Genomic DNA, 17,601 nt, shown 5'->3' with positions numbered 1-17,601 from the left:
AGGAAAAGAGAGGGGTAAGTGGGAGAACAAATAGAAGGGGGGGAGAAGGAAATCAGGCTGCTGAACTTGGAGAAGGAAAAGAGAATCAAAAAGTGAGATAATAAAGCTGTACTAAGGTAAAACTACTAGGCCAGTTTCCATTAGAGATGTCGTCTAAAATATAAATTTGATGGGCGGATTTATGATTTGATTTAATAAAATGCCCAAAAAGAATATGACTAAACAAAGCTTGGTCCCGACTACCGGTTCAGTGTCCTTGGATCATCATTTTTAAACGTGAAAACACGATGTTTGACTGTCAAGCGTACTGAATGTGGTTTTCAGGATGTTTTTAATCAGCTTGTTCTGAAACAGTCATTTTAATGTATCCAAATCTGACAAGTGTTTGTTTTATACATCCGTAATCAATACGAACGAAAACAGTCTGCCGCTGACAACGGCTCTGCACACAACATGTGCCTTTAATTACACACCCACACCATCGGCGACACACGCACGTGCAACATACACTTGCATCACCGTTGGCATGCAAATGAGCGCATTGATTTGTTAAGTGATGTTTTAACATCCTTACGGACAGCTCTCCATAAGTCCTTAAAAGGGTTTTTAAGGACCAGTGAGGCAAGGAGGAAAGCGTTCACTGTCACCTCGTTAAGACTGAAGTGAAATCCAGCTCAATCCAGACCATAAAGCTAACCGCAAACCACTGCGAGGCACAGAACCTTCACAGATAGGCCCAGCGTAAACCTGTAGTATGGACACGCAGTTTTCCTTTTAAGCAGAGCAAAGATAATCACTACAAGAGGTCCCACATGAGGTTAAAATAAAGATAATAAATTTCCCACCTGCGAGCAGAAAAAGCTTTTCAAGATGAGGCTGTGGGCCGGTTACTGACTCGAGATCAGACGCTCTCAGTTTTGCTTCTCAGGACTCAAAGCAACCCCAGTTTAATGTCCACCAGCTGGTTAATTGCAATCACTTGGTGTTTCTTGTCTGATGTCTTAAATTAGGATTGTATGTCTTTAAATCCTCAGTCTAGAGTACAGGTCCCTCTAAAGAGTAACATATTGACAGACATGTAGTCAAACTGTCATTCTTTTTGAGCGTTTTGGGTTTTCTTTCTAAACTTAAAGTCTACACTCCAGCTACAGATGTTTCACAAAGGAAGGGATTAAAGTAACCCGAGCCTTGCACGCAGACGAGGCTTGTTCATTATGATACATTTTCATTGGAATCCACATCACAGCGCGGCATGCTGGAACACAAGCAAAATAAGCATGCAGTTCACAAAGACTATATAATTATATGCATTTGAATACATGGCGGCTTTGATGGGGAAAAATGATTTGGGTAAATGTATCATTCTTCTCCTTAGGAGAATATTCCAAATTATTGTTGCTGTTGGAAACAAATCAGAGCACACAACAAAAGGGACCCCCTTGCCCCCACCCCACCCTCCCCTGTGCTTCGAAGGTGTACTTTGTCAAATCTGTAACAATAGGAATGTGGGATTCCAGTTACTTCTACCCCCTATCAGCATTTACATAAAGGCATGCTAAATTATTCATTAATTATCAGAGAGTCCCCTGTGGATGGGGATGACACACACACTGGCTGCTAATTGGCCCATCAATAATCCTGCCTGGTTCTCCTAAAGTGGCACCAGATCCCACCTCAGGAATCTACTATCTGCCTCAACCTTCTGCTCAACTGTTTCCACAGTGTGGCACCACATGTGGAAACGTCTCCACAGCTGCTCACATGACACATTGTTAATGAGTTATCAGAACATGCCTAATTTCTGTACTTCACTTAGGTTTCTTTGATGGATTATAAATATGTTCCTTAGGTGTAATCTTCTTGTTATAAATCGAAATTAGGTTTATTGAGTACCTGCATAGTATTGTGTGGTATTTTCTGAGTTGTATATAATTTTATTATTGTGAAAAGGCAAATGGGAAAAAATTGTATTTACTCTGTTGCTTCCCCTCCTCCCATCCGAAAATGTGAATAAATGAGTCACCAATATGACATTTTGAAAAAGGTTAACTGAAGTAGCTGGCAGTAGTTGTCATTGTTAAATGTGACACAGTTAAGCAATGTCAGTGATGGGGACTTCTCGATCTCAGAGTGTAAGTTTTTATAGGAAGAGCAAGAAAAACAAAATAAAGCACTGGGCTCATGTCAATCATAGTGTTGCCTAATGCAGTGGTGTGCCTCGCAGATTGAATGTTAAGGATGATGTCACTGACGGGTTTCTAGAGTTTGAAGGTTTAGCATTTGTGTTTTTGGCAGATGTGAATCTGATCTGAATTTGTGAATTTGATTTGTTGCAACTGAATTCAATATGACTCAATATTTTAGGCTTTATTGGTGCTGAGGTTTAGAAATTTTGATTGCTTTTGTATTTAGATCTTTGTGTAATTATCATGTGTTTTTCGTGTGTGTGTGTGTGTGTGTGCGTGTGTGTGTGTGGCTCCCTGTACTATAGCTGTACTATTAAGTGTTGGATGAGTTTGTTGTTGGTTTCATTCTGTTCAGTGGAGTCTGATCAATGGCACCTTTCCCTAAGCTTCTTCTATTAAGATGTTTTCTCTGACGTCGGCTCATGATGTAAAATCCCGAGTTTAGATAAAGGGGCAGATTAAAGTAGTTGAATCCTAATCTGCCTGATACCACTGCTGTTGCGTACAATTTACACACCCGACACCTTTGACGTGATACGATCGTGGCTTTTCTACTGCAGGCAGATACTCTTTGAATCTCTAAGCTTGATCTGCTGAGGTTAAGTTCCTACATGCAGACTTGAGTCAGGGAGACATTGACAAACCAAACAAATACAAAAACAGATACACACTTCCAATTCCAGCAGAGCGCACACAAATTCTCACTTACTCTGTTTCACCCTCTCCAAATGGATCATGCAAATGATTTCCATAAAGGCGGGCCTCAGGAGAGGGAGCTGCAATAACACGGCTGCTCTTTGTTTCCCTTTACTGAATGACAGTTGATTGCGGTGCACATTAAATGCCCATCAGCCCCAGCTTTAGTTTTAGAAACAGGGGAGCAGGGCCTGTCAAAGGTCAATCCTAGTGCATAATGAACTGATCTCTCTCTCACACACACACACACACGATACATGCACGACTCAACCTCTGCTATTAAAGGGAGTTTGAATAAAGAGGATTTTTCTGGCTTATCATGTAACATTAATAAAAAGGGCTGCCCTATGACATAATGTGACTATGGCGATGCCAGAGAGGCAGACAGACATGGAGTCTAGACCAGGGGTGTTCTGTTTTATCTTAAGACTAACGGTTAGATTTGTTTTTTTGAGTGTGATCATAGACAGTAGGGAATACACAGATCCCTCTGCCTGCTAGTTCTGTTGAATCTGCAGCTTTCAGAACAGTTCTCACATGTGAAAATAATAAATAAATAATAAAAAAAATACATAATGCTACAGAACATGCTGTTTAATGCTACATCAGTGACAAGCTGTGCACGAGACGGCACTTTTTAAAGTAGGGTCGGGTATTGTTTGAAACATTTTGAGCCTCAAAGACCAACTTAGCAGGAATTTGAATTTCATCAGATATCCTGTGCCAGATCAGCTTTTTCTAACTTTTGCTCTCATTGCTGTAGCTGGATACACCTTAGCTATAAACCAGAGATTTATTTATAAGGACAAAGTCAGTCAAACTCCCATTAAGCTCTTTGTTGCATCGAAGGATTCGTACAAATTTATTGTATTTGAGTTGTGATTGATTGCCTCCGTGGTTATCCATCTTACTCACAGGGTAATAAACATTTTAAAACTGTTATGTGTTCATAAGTTACTGTATATACAGGGACATTTTAAATAAAACATACATAATGCATCTGGGGAATACAGGGGCAGTAATGTGTCGCTTACAAATGTATACAGTCACACAATCTGTGCGCAATGCTAAATCAAATGAAAACACACGATGATCAGACTTTGCTTACGTTTGATTATTGCAGCATTAAGCCATAAAAACGTTTTATATCTTTGTTTATTGATCTTTTTTCTTTTTTTTTTCATCTCCGGGAACCGAAATGCAGTTTCACTGTTAAGCTTCTCATCAGCTGGGATGATGAGATTCGTGACAGCATCACAAATTCAGTCAGTCAAGCTGCAGCGTTAAAAACCAGCATCACACCTAAAGCGCACACTCTCCTCTTCAGACGTGTGCTCGGCTCCCTGATTGAAAGTCGTAATTAACAGAGTGGGGAGGAATTAGATGCAGAATGAGCTGTCAGAAAGTCACATTTAAGTGAGGGATGCACTGGTCTCCGCAGTAAAAATTTAAATGATATAAATTGCCATTTAAGTGTAGCGCGGGCTAATGTTTTGTCACAAATTAATGTGACACAAGGCAGCAATGACAATCAAGGGCTGCCTCATTCTAATTTGGTTGTGTTTAGAGGGCTTTTGTGAGCCAGCAGCTTTACACAAATTAACACAATTGTCGGTTTTTATGAGGAAACCATAAATGCTTTTTCCCTCCTTTGCCCGCTAATGAGGAGAGAAAACGGCTTGTATGTGTGGCGTTATGACGACGTCTGCAGAAGAGCAACACGGTGCTCTTATCCGCTCACGACCAGCAGAGAAAAGAACAAAGACAGAAGCTGAAATGGCTCCCTAATGAACTACAAGAGTCCTCTAATGTCTTGATGCTCTCTTATGATCAGATATGGATTTACTGTGCTTTTTGCTCGTTATAGAAATCATTGGCAGATTCCGTCAGAGGAACAATTAGAAGAATATTCCGCTTTCTCTGAGAAATTCACCTTTGAGGGGTATTAGTAATAACTGCTGTTCAGTAATGGGATGTTAGGGGAGTTGCCTTTTGTTGCATCTGTTGACATCCTAGATAAACCTAACTCTCCGTCTTCACCTCTTTTTAAAGGCACTGGAGAGCGAGTTTGTGTCCTGCCAGCTTCACCAGTGGATCGATTTGATCTTCGGCTACAAGCAGCAGGGACCCGAAGCCGCCAGAGCCCTCAATGTTTTCTATTATCTGACCTATGAAGGCGCAGTCAACCTCAGCTCGATCAACGACCCCATGCTCAGAGAGGTGATACAGTGCGTGCATCAACACACACACATTTTAATACACGTAGCTGATTTAACTGCCTTCGCAGACCATGCTGAGTAAGGAGAAAAATTCCATATTAGAGGTAAGTACTCCTGAGCAGCAGTGCTCTCAGATGGACGCTTAATCTGGCTATATTATAAAAGCACATGTCCACCCTCTGCATCTGTATGTCAGGAAGGTTTTGATGCCATTAGCCATGTTAAAGTGCTTGTAGAGTGGCATGGGAGAGCTAAGCTAACAATCTGCCACACAGTATTGCTGAGCGAAGCCTTTTCCTTTGTGTGATACCTTTTGAAAGCACTCCACCAAGTGTTCCACTTTAACGCCTTTAAGCCGCCTCCTTGGCTTTCATTCATTATTCAGTTCGCTCACTTTGTACTGCTGCACACACAAGCAACACTGTCCTGCCCGAAAGCAACCAGACAAAACATAGTGTTGAAAAGAAAAACACAGCTAGCTTGCCCACAGCCAAACAAGCCTGACAACTTCACCAATCTGCTGTAAAAGGCAGCTAGCCAGCAGCGGGCCAATTGACCCTGCTCCCATCAGCCTTTTTGACATCTGCATTTTAGTGCCAAGAGGGGCGCATATTCTATTTCTTTTCTCTCCAGAGTAAAGTAACCAGGCGTTGGCTTTCTTTTAAGTGATTATTCATGTTTATTACTGGTTGTTGTGGCTGTTTGTAGGCAACTTCTGAGAACTGGAAACATCCATACAGAAAACTCCAACACAAGGGCAAACAAAATGAGCAGGCGGATCTCAGTTAAAGTTCAAACAGATCATCTTCACAGTTTTGTCGTTGTTTGTTTGTTTGGTGCCCTACCTAAATACAAGAACAGAACAGTCAAGAAAAGGCCACGTTTTCACTTTTAAGAGAGACTCACCATGGTGCTAACGTATAAATAGTGATAAGTTCAGAACACACTAAGCAGGCAAACACCCTTTGCCTCCACTGTACTGCTGCCCTTCATGCTCAGTGACTGGAGCATCGCAGGCACCAGGGGTAGATCCTTGATTTATCACCTCATTCACCCCAATTCCCATCCAGATGTGCTTTGGCCTTTATTCACTCTCTCTCTCACACACATACACACATACACAGACATGCAGATTCATTATCTGGGTTCACCGGTCATTTCCACTCTCAGCCCATTACCCATTCTTCTGTTTAACACACACACACACACACACACAGAGCAGAAAATTGGATCACTGGTGCCTCCACTATTTCTGCCAAGCTGTTCCAGTGACAATGGGATTGATAATCTACCAACATACACACACACACAGGCCTCAGAGGGAGGTGCTTGTGATTTGAGTGGCATTGAAAAAGCATCTTCGACTGCTGACTTTAAGGATGCATACTTAGGATTTGTATGCTTCTGAATGAGGTTTTTATTTGTCTGTGGCTTTGGTACCACATTTAGCATTTTACTATAAACAAATTAGTGTAACTGTCTCTAGCTTGAAGTGTTCTGTATTGGTGCACTGGGTCAAACTTTTGTGTGAAATGTCTGGAAAATACAGGGTGTAGTCATGAATATTGGTGTAGTTTAATTAAAATTATTAATTGATGTTTTGAAAGACTACAGTGGCAGCGTAGTACAGAAGCTCATGTTAAAAGTCAGTAGTCATCATATCTGTAATGCTGTAAAGTTAGCCTGCCTCGAGGAGGGGGAAAAAAAGTTTCTTGTTGTTTCGTCCTCGCGGGCTCTCTCGCTGATGCTTTGATTGCAGTTTGCTGGGAGAAAACTCCCTGAGCACTTTAATTAGTTAAATAAACCAAGCAAGCATTACCCCAGTGAGCTAATCCAAGGCTCTCCTTCAACTGTGTTTGTGCGGAAGGAAACGTGCCCTGTCTGTGCAGAAGGTGGAAACACAGTTCCAGGCCTGGGGCTCGTCATGGCTGGGCGCTGGGGGTGGCTGAGGGCTGCAGGAGCTTTGGGACTGAGGGTTTGGGGTCTGAAAGTGTCCCTAGAGTATGCCATTACTGAGTGACAACTGTTTCAGTCTGAGCTGTGGTCTCGGCCAGACAAGCCCGCATTAGGACAGGCCCCGGGGCTGCTCAGTGTCAGGGGGGCGGTTCACAGATGTGTGTGCATGTACGTTTTTGTGTGTGTATATTTAGGTGGGAAAATGCAGTAGACCGGGCTGGAGGGTTCTGTATTTTTGCTTCGCTGATTTCTGTATTCCTGCCATGCTGCTTCACAGAGGCTAACTCTCCCTGTAGCCCACACACAAATACACGCGTACAAGATTTGTGTGGCTCATACCTTGATGTGTTTCTACATATGCATGCATATGTATACATTCATTCATTGGTATGTGTATACCTTTGTATATTTATGTGTGCTCATCAGCATAAATGCACACGGTTGTGTGTTTATGTGTGCTTTTCTGTTCCGGGAGAAAGTTTGGAATATCTCAGCACAGATTAGTGAGTGCTGTGGAGACCAGTGCTGTGTTTTTCAAAACCATGATTACTTCCTGCACTACCTCCTGCTTCCCCTCTCCCACCCCAAATTTCATCTGTGTGTGCGCGTGTGCACATAGATGGCTTGCATGCACATCTGTGTTGCCTCTCGGTGTATAAAGAGAAACGCGCCCTGTGTAGCCTTCTCATCGTTGTACAGGGCTTCCCCTCTTTCGCATGTGATTATGGAAAATCCCACCACCTCTCACACGAGCGACAAAACACAGAGCCCCACTTGAGTTGTTTGCCGTTTGCGTAATTCGGCAGAAGACTGGAAATATATGCCCACGTGAGTCAACCTGCTTCGACAGTAAGCCAAAGTCACTCACTAAGCATAAAACCTGCTGGTTTATTTTCACTGGACAATGTGACCTCCTCTGCATAGAGTTGTCTCAGTATTTTAAGGTGGACGTTTAAAACCAGTGATACAATCTGTCCAGTTTCCTGCTTGTGAGAAATACAAAACTATTGGTCTTTTTTTTCTTTCCCTTGGAGGAGGGGGTTGATTTGCATAAAGCAGCATGTTTTACATGGAGATCTATCTTGTCAAGCGACTGAGTAAATCAAAGGACATGCTGAGACATCTGAGCTGAGGGCGTCTCGGCCATTTAAATGTATAGAATACAGAAAACCTTCATCAGACATGGGCCAATGCTCCCAAAAGAGATTGGCCTTGTGGAAGGCCCCTCATATAATCACCTGAGCATTGCATTGGCATACAGGATAGGACATGCTGACCTAGACTCAGCCACTTTCCAGCCTTCCACAGCCTCATAAATGTCAAATACGCACTTAATGAAGATAGGTTGAGTGGCTTTGAGCTTACGCAAAATGCTTTCCTGTGTAGTCAAAGAGATGGGCAGCATTTTGACCTTGAATAATGCGGTTATGTCACATGTCCTCCCACCAAGAGGCTAACTGTGGATGAGGTGGGAAATGTCATGATAGTGTTACACAGTGTTGATCAGTTTACTGTGACGGACCTTTTAAATCCAGTCTTACAGACCAGTGCTAATAAATGCACATCACACATCACTGCATAACAGGAGCATCGCCTTTTACATCTGGCATGCTTGCACACATGTAGAAAATGCACTTGTGGCCTGAACACAAAACCGCAGACACTTGTTCTAACACGGACACTGTCCCTTCCAGTCTCATGAACAAGCACAACCATTGTTGTGCAATTTATGAATAAAACCATGAATTCTTTTCTATTTTAATTAGCCTCCCAAAAGAAGTACTGCTCATGCGTTTGTGCCGAAGGATTTTATGAGCTAGCGTTGGATTATTACCATCTTATTCAGAGGCTTTGGAGTAAATTTCTTCTTATTCAGATGTAAATGTATAAAAGTAGACTAAAAAAGAAGGAAGCCTGAGATTTTATTGCTTCTTAAAAGTGCACAAAAGTATAAAGACCAGTGTTCACATAAAAATAACATGATGTAGAGCTTTTGTTGCTGGATTCTTGGTCTTAAAGAGGCTGATGAAACCTTGTAATAGACAGTTACAATCACTACTTGCCTCTCTGGTTTCTGGTTAGTTTCAGACAATGGGTATGAGCAGACTCATTTCCCAACTTTTTTTTGGGTTTTTTTTTCTCATGGAAATACCATACGCAGGCCTCAACCATGAGCTCATTCTCAGGCTGCGCCAAGTCGACTCAAACGTCTCAGCCTACACACACAAGCTGTCACTCCTACACAGCCAGTCACAGAGCACACCAACATACTGACGGGTCTGTCACAATTTTGTGTTGGTCATTTTCCCTCTTCCTGTCCCTGTTACAAACTATCCATCACACAGGGTTTGTCTCACAGGACTGCTTTTGCTTACTATTGTCTGCTTCTTATTGTTATATACATTTCTGCTGAGACTGAATTGCATCATTTTCTGTTTTTTTTAAGAGGATTTTGTGCACATGCAAATTTTGAATGCTTGCGTGTGTTATCTGGCTGTGATTGCTTTTCAAAATGTTTCCTAAATGAGGCACTTGCGACCCTTAATAAGATTAATTAACACAAATGCGCCATCTACAGTTTTAACCATCTTCCTATAGTCGTGCATGAAGCAGCATTTGCTGGTTTCATTTTCTGAAATTTCCCCAGGTTTTCTCCTTGTTGTTCAGTAAACGTCTGTGGCGATAACTCTTGGGGAGGGGACATTATTATATATTTAAGCAATAATTTGGTTAATAACAAGGCTAATAAATGTAACAATAATTAAAATGTTTGGCTTTTTTCAACCTACAGAACGGTATCGTGGGCAAATGTGTTGCAGCACTTTAGCGTAGCCTCATCTGTCCATACCGTGCTGTGGGCGTGTTCCCACTTCGTGCTAGCTGGCCTGACAGTGAGCTGTGTGATGATGTCCAGAGGCTGCTCAGCCGGCGTCTGCTGTGACATTTATTGTCCTATACCTCTTCATTAACACCACCTAACCAAGCCTACAAGCCCGCCTGCCCAGCCCTCCTCTGATTCTGTGTGGTTGCGGAGGAGAAATTGGTGTTTGTGTGTAAATGTGTGTGCGAGAGAGAGTGAGTGTCAGACTGTGAAAAAGTGTGTTTATATGTAGACCGTGTCCATGTGTGCTTGAGCACAAGTGCACGCATTTTTCCCTAGCTCTATGGGCTTTTGTGTTCCTCTTTGTTTTGTTTTCTTTTAGACATTAATCTTAGATTGTTGTAGCATTTATCAGATAATAATATGACCTTCACACACAGCGGAGTGGAATATAACCATTTTTCACTTAGAAACTGAGCCGTTATTGTTTCATTGAAATAGATCGCAGGACACAATTATCAAAGAATAGTTTGAGTGAGAGGAAAACCTCTAACATCTCTCTTTATTTCTGTGTTTTTATTCCTCCCCACTCAGGCTGTGGAGTCTCAGATTAGGAGTTTCGGACAAACCCCCTGCCAGTTGCTAATCGAGCCACACCCGCCCCGAAGCTCGGCCATGCAAGTGGTGAGTAGACACTGACAATCATCTCAAAAATGAATGCATATACTCCAGTATCTTTTAATTCTCCAGGTTAAGCTCTGGTGGGTCAGAAACCAGCTGATCATCAGTTCTTCTACCTGTCCAGATCTTGTCTTTGATTTCTGGTCAGCACTCGGCAAAAACCTTTCTGCCCCCCGAACTGTTCTGTTTAATTTTCCTCTTTTCATGTTTCCTTTACCTTGTGTCCGCTTTCTCCATCTACCACTGTGGGAAAATAGCCTTGGTTTTGAAAGCATCCCCTCACTCATCATTAGTGAGGTGTGTGTGAAAGGGAGAGATCACAAACATTTGTGTGCATGTGCGTTTAGAAAAGCACAGCTTCGTGCTGGAAACCTGGGTCTGAGCCAGATTTTCCACCTGAGCTGAAGAAAAGAAAAAAAAAGAAGATGATCAGCGAAAGAGAACAACAAATGGAAGTTTTGATGTGACGGCCCTTTAAGGGCCAAGGAGTTTAGTCAGCATGCCTGCCTGTGATGGACCGAGGCCCCACGAGTCCCTATTAGCGCGGTGTCCCTGTGGTGCTGACAGCTGGCTGTAGACCACCACCCAGCGTGCGCGTGCACACAGACACGAACGCAGACGATTGCTTTGAATCCAGCGCCCGACTGTACGGGTGAATTCCTGTGTAATGTTTTTATTTTTACACCGCCGCACCATAGTTTTCAAACATAATATTCAGGCACCATTTTTCAAACACTTTAATTCCCTCCCCGCAGCTCCATATTGCTCCAGAACACGCTGTTCTCTTTGCTTTTTACGGATCTTGCTCTCTACTTTCTCTCCATCCTCTTTCGTGCGAGCGTGTTGTCAGAGTGTCGGCATCTGCCCATGCTGGTGGTAATGATACTGTCAGTGCTTCTGGTTAGCTGTCAGACACACCGGATTTACTCAGGTCTGTTCTTGATGTTAAACACTGATGTTCCTCTTCTTTACACACAAGGAGGAAAATAGCTTTCTGTTAGAGCTGCTTAGTACAAACACTCTATAAATGGCTGTAGAGCCTGTCTAAGCAGAGGAAACAGTCTGATAGGTCAATGAAATTACTTTTTTGTTATGACTGTTTTAGAGATGGTCTCTCCTGCCGTTTGCTCAGCTTTTACAAGAATAAATCTAGTGCAACCTAGCAAGTTGCTGTCATTTTCTGTCTTTGTATAGTCTGTTAGTCAGCTGATAGTACAAGTTTTTAAAATTAGTTACTTGTTTGCAAGGATATTCTTTTTATTATTACTGTAAATTCAACATATTTTGGGGGCTTTTAATGAAGCCAAACAAACAAACAAAAACAACAACCTGAACTCAGAGAAATTTGGTGTTTCTTTATTAGACATATATATTTTAAAGTCTATGTAATGACTTATGTTCATCAGATTGGTTGATAAGCATGCAGATCAGTTGCAATCTTAAAAAAAAAAAGTAAAACATTTACAGAGATGCTGTATAGACATGCAGTGCGTGCATATATACACACACTGCATGTACAGTATAGCAGTTTACTTAAGAATCCTTCTCTACCCTGCCGACATGCACAAGGATCTTTTCTTTTTTTAATAATCTGGTGTTTTCTTACAATAATTCTTCTTTTACATCTGCTCAGTCTTCCTCATTTAAAAGAAAAGTTTAGAACACAAATACAAACTGGACATCAGACTGTAGTCAGCCTGTGAAATCGATGGCGTCTTTGCCTTCTTCTATAAAATGTCTAATATATGATGTATAATAATATCATTACTGTGCACACTGAAGGGGAAATATTAACCAACAGACATTTGTTTCGGTTGCTTCAGTTTCTCTGTTAAAACTTAAATGTTGTTCTGAGATTCTCTCCTCATTTACTGTAGCGTTGTTTCAAATGCAGACTCTTGCCTTCTTCTGAACTCTTTGCTAGCTTTTTTTGTGCTGCTTAGCTGCTGCTTACCACTATCCTCCTCAAGCCTCCTAACGTTCTCTCTGGCCTTCTCTTTCCTCCGTCTCCCTGTGTTTTTGTTTTCCTCCCCGTTTTCACCAACTGCTTCCTTCACCTTTGCGTTTCGCTCTTCGTCCGTCGCGCCACACCTCGGCTATTTCCCCGTCTCTCCCCTTCACCGCGTCGTCTGTCCCGGGGCCCTGAACAGTATCTTCTCCTGCAGACGCCTCTGATGTTTACGGAGCAGATGCAGCAGGATGTTATCATGGTACTGAAGTTCCCATCCAACTCTCCTGTGACACACGTAGCGGCCAACACCCAGGCAGGTCTGACGTCACCTGCCATCATCACTGTCACCGCCAACCGCCTCTTTGCGGTCAACAAGTGGCAGGGCCTGACAGGTGAGAGACTTGAAGCCACGAACATGTGCATTGAAACGAATGACCTGAAGCGATGACTAAAAATAAAATCTCAGGCAGACAGAAACGATCCTTGTTATTGAACTGAGTTTGCTTTCACATAATTATTTTCATGCTGCTTCTGTTCATTTCTCCTCCATACGTTAGCTTCTAATTTATCAGAAGATCAACCTGCCTCGTCTCTGTAGGATGGACGTTGATTTGGGAGACAGTTGACTGTGTCTACTAGATAGCAGTATCAAATGTGACACATGTAGCAGCCAGCATTAGGTCCCACGTCCACCTCCATACATCAGCCGCTTACTACACAAAACCTTATTTACTCAATGTCCATCCTGCCCTAGAAGAAATGTTAAATTTGATATCTAAGTTTACGAGGATGAACACTGATCAGATTTCACTGAAATTAGACATCATCCATGCATACCACAGGCTGGCCATATTGGGCAATTTTTCCTGCTTGGAAATAGTGGATTAATTGTAGGGACCCACTGGAGTCTGTTTAATAAATGATGTGCAGAGCAAAGTTGCCAAAACTGCTTTTAAAATCTCAGAATAAACGCATGAAATAAAATGACAAATTATGAGTGTGTTGAAAGCAGTGCACACTTTCGTATCACATTTCATTTTTTACTTTTATTTTTTAATTTCAGAGCTGATGTGACACAAGTGTACAATACTCATACTGATAATTACATGTGAATCTTAAAAAAAAAATCAAAATCAGGTTATTGGTGAATAAATTAGCTAAACTATTACAATTAATTAATGGATAGAGTGAACCTGAAAAAGTTTAACTAAATGTAAAGGATAAACTGCCCAAAAAATACACAAGTTAAAAGTAAATGAATGATTATATCAGCTAAACATAATTGAAATCACTAAAACAATACATAAAAAGCTCCATCGTGAGAGATTACTTGCTAAACTTGTGGTAAAAGGGTAAAATTGTTACCTCACTCTACAATCTAGGTTTTCTAAACATAATGGGTATATGCATGACGACTTAATCCAGTTTAAAATGAGTTAATTAGACTAAATATCACTTGCTGTGAATATGTTATAGTTGACTTTGTCAGGATAATTAATTAGTTTTGTAATACTTTGTGCTCCGAATGGCCTCGATAGCTTTTTGACAGCACTGATGTCTAATTTGTGGAGCGACTCTTGAGCCTCTGACTTTATGGTTATAGTTTTCAGCGTGTTATAATGACCTCAAACCCAGCACCTACTCCGCAAGGCCAGACAATTGCAATATTAATCCACTCTGTCTTCTTCTTCTGTCAGGTCATCAGGGCTCAACGGTGCAGGACCAGCAGTACCAACTTCCTGTGGAAATTGACCCTCTAATAGGTACGCTGTCCTTTACGACCGGTAGAGAATCCACACACGGGAGTTGGCTTCGTGTGGGCATGAAATGGGGTTTTGTGTGGATTTGTGCCTAAATCGCGCTGCTTGGTGACTCATGGCAGTCTGTTGGGCTGTGTCCCTGGACAGTAGATTAGAGTTGTTTCTCAGCCTCTGCCCTAGTTCACTCGTGATGATATAGGCCCTGCTCTCACACTAAACCATTTGCATGCAAATTGGAATGCAATGAGCTGTGGCCTAGGCCGGCATTTCATCATCAACTCCCCCTCTTTCTCCCTCTCCATCGTCCCCTTTCCTCCCTCCCTTTCTGCATCCTCTTTGGTTTAATTTGAGCGGAGGGAAAGGACGCGTGTCAATGGAAATGAATATGAATGTGGTAATAATGTGTGATTGAGAATGCACGGCGGACGGCTGTCAGGACAATATGGGCGCCTCTCATCCTTCACGACTTGTTGATGAGCAGGAGAAGAGTGCCGAGCTGCAGTGATGTATGGGATGCGCTGGCAGAGAGCAGGGAGAGACGAGCCACCTCTATCTGCTCCCAGCTCTGTTACTTTCCTGCAGCCTCCTGCAATCTCATACACATCTGCGAGGGGGGCTGTTTTTTCTCTCTGGGTGTTGTGGTCTCTCTGAGTCTCATCAGACCATATTCACACTCTTTTTTTTTTTTTCCCCTTCCAAAGACTACTGAAAATAACCAGGGTTGAACCCCAGATATTCATCTTTATCTGCACACACTGTGCTGTATTTCTCTGCTTCAATGCTCCCTCTGTAGAGGCAGAATAAAAGAAATCTTATCTGTGCATCAGTATTTACACATTCAGTGCGTGTTGCTGTTCTGTGCTTCAGCAGATGTGTGATTTGTCACTGAATGCACAGGTTTTGGAGTATATTTATCCTCCAAAGTGTTTACTGTATATCTCATTTCTAACACTAAAGAATAAATAATGTGCTAAATAATGAATTTTGGTGTTGCTGGGAGTGTGCGTGTGTGTTTTAGGGGAGGTAGCTGGGATTTTTCATGTCAGTAATATATTTACACTGTTTGCATTCCAGGAGGAGCCTGAGCTAAACACAGTAAATTGAGGATGAGCGTGGAGCCATCTGTGGCTTTGGGGAATGTTAAAAATCGGTTGAAATATTATTCATAGCAGATATACTGGACTTTCTCAATTTCCACTCTAGACAGTCTTCTCTGACACCTGTTCTCCATTGCTTTTGACCCCATCAAATAAGAAACCCTTCACACCGAACATATTTCTAGAGAAGAAAAAAGACGCCTCTCGTGGAAATGAGAATGTCGGTAAATTTGCTTCTAACCAACTCGGCTTAATTACACAGCCAAGATGAATTTTCTGGGTCTGTTCGTACTTGAGTGGGGTACATATTTTGTGAAGACTGCACGCTCTATATTACTCAGCCTCTTAGACTCTCATAGAAAATGTGAAGTCCCTATAAACTTAACCCCTAGGATGTTTTATGTTTTCCCTCACAAATCTTCTTTGCACCCCAGCGCTGAAACCTTAGTGGAGGTACGCTGAAGTGTGAGCTCTTTGAAAGTAGTTGATATAAAACAGTAAAGGGTTTCTCGGATCACGCTCCAGGTTTCATACTTCTCTGGACATCTGTGCATTTTCAACATGTAAACATCTTTATTTTGCTCTGTTTATTTTTATCTCCTCTCATCTCCTTCCAGCCAGTAACGTGGGTCTTCACCGTCGGCAGATCACAGATCTGCTAGATCAGAGCATTCAGATCAGCTCGCAGTGTTTTGTTATCACGGCTGAGAACCGCTTCATCCTTCTATGTGGTTTCTGGGACAAGAGCTTCCGGGTCTACTCCACTGACACAGGTATCGTTTCACCACAATAGACCAAATATCCAACTGGCCTAATGTGAATGTATCTAAACTAAAATACCTGTAATCTCTCCAAGACTTTCACACATTTGCTGTTTTTTGACATCAGATCCTCACTGTAATGTTTTTGCTTTAACTAAGCTTCTTGTGTATATATATTTTTGGCAGTATGGAAGCTCACAGCATATTTAGATACAAATTAAGCCATATGAAATTTAAAATGAATAACACTCCTTTGGCTTTCCTCTAGCACCATCCTCAGGTTGGGCATACTAGTGGTCCGGAAAAGACCAATGAATACAATACTAGTGGTTTTCCTCAAAACTATTAGGTTATGTAACACAATAGAAATACTACTATTAGTTGTTAGAATTCAAGTATTACCTAATAAATAAAATGGCATGCATGTATTTTGCCACTGACCCAGTGATCTGCTTTCATGTAGTTGTGGCAAGTGTCCTACGTTTGGTTGCTATACATTTAGACTCCTTCTTGCCACAGTGGGGCTCTTTTCATTTCCTTTTTAATTCTTTTGCACAAGTTCAAACTTTGTGTGTCGTCAGCAGTGTCAAAGCCTTTTTTACCACTAAAATGCATTATACAGCACAAAAATGTCTTTTTTTTTTTAGGTTTCTTTGATTCAGTGTGATTTTGATTGTTTTTTGTTTTTTGCTTCTGCTTTGCTGGTTAACTTACTGTTTTTCCACCTAAAGCCTGAATGCTACTTGCATACACACATCCAATACACTCGCTCTCGTGCACACACAAATGCCATCAGGTCAGGGGTCCTAAATGAAACTGTCTGAAGCTTCATCTCTGTACCCCGCTCCTCAATGCTCCCCCCCACACCCTCAGCCTCATTCAGTACTCTACACACATCTATACAACGGGCTTGCGATTCAATTTCTACAGGCCAGGCCCTCTGTGTCTTTTGATGGAGGAGGGAGGGAAGGAGGGATGGGAGCACAGAGATAGCTCTATTGTGCGACTGCCACCGGGGTGTGCGACTGGAACGTGAACACAGTTTAATCGCACACGCTCAACAGCTGCCACCGAGGTCCCTAAATCCCCCAGGTTAAAGAACTGAGGGATTTTATCAATTACAAGAATTGATTGGTACACATCCACAAAACCCGTAGCCTCAAACAGTGACACACACACACACCGAGTTTAATTTGTCGGTGTGCACACATGCGTGTGAGCATGAGAGTGAGAGTTTAATACGAGGTGCGTGGTAGCCATTATTGCAGCACCCGTCATTACTTATTTTCAGTGTTTATAAAAATGTCAAACATTTTACATCTTTGATGTCTCTGTTCTTCTTTGAAAGTTTCATAATAATCCTCGTCGTTTTCAGCAAGATACAACTTAATTATCCCGCGGGTAGCGATTCTGACACCCAGACAGAAATGTCATGTGCTGCAAACTACCCACTGTTTGACTGCAGAGGTCACA

The 17,601-nt window shown here is 42.0% G+C and overlaps 1 protein-coding gene across 4 annotated transcripts in view; it reads left to right on the top strand.

Annotated features, from left to right (window-relative positions):
* Positions 1–17,601, top strand: part of lrba (LPS-responsive vesicle trafficking, beach and anchor containing) — a 176,289-nt gene that overhangs the window by 148,428 nt on the left and 10,260 nt on the right. For 3 of the 4 annotated variants that reach the window (XM_013909267.1, XM_013909268.1, XM_013909266.1), the window contains 5 exons: positions 4,935–5,102; positions 10,473–10,562; positions 12,710–12,902; positions 14,208–14,273; positions 15,985–16,140. In XM_013909267.1, the coding sequence (XP_013764721.1) occupies positions 4,935–5,102; positions 10,473–10,562; positions 12,710–12,902; positions 14,208–14,273; positions 15,985–16,140 (673 nt within the window). The remainder of the gene's footprint in view (positions 1–4,934; positions 5,103–10,472; positions 10,563–12,709; positions 12,903–14,207; positions 14,274–15,984; positions 16,141–17,601) is intronic. The other variant, XM_013909269.1, reaches the window with a different exon arrangement.

This window comes from Pundamilia nyererei, unplaced genomic scaffold, assembly GCF_000239375.1.
Source record: "Pundamilia nyererei isolate P.nyererei 1_Seehausen unplaced genomic scaffold, PunNye1.0 scaffold00022, whole genome shotgun sequence".
Taxonomy (NCBI): Eukaryota; Metazoa; Chordata; class Actinopteri; order Cichliformes; family Cichlidae; genus Pundamilia; species Pundamilia nyererei.
This window is presented reverse-complemented; position numbering and strand designations above follow the sequence as displayed.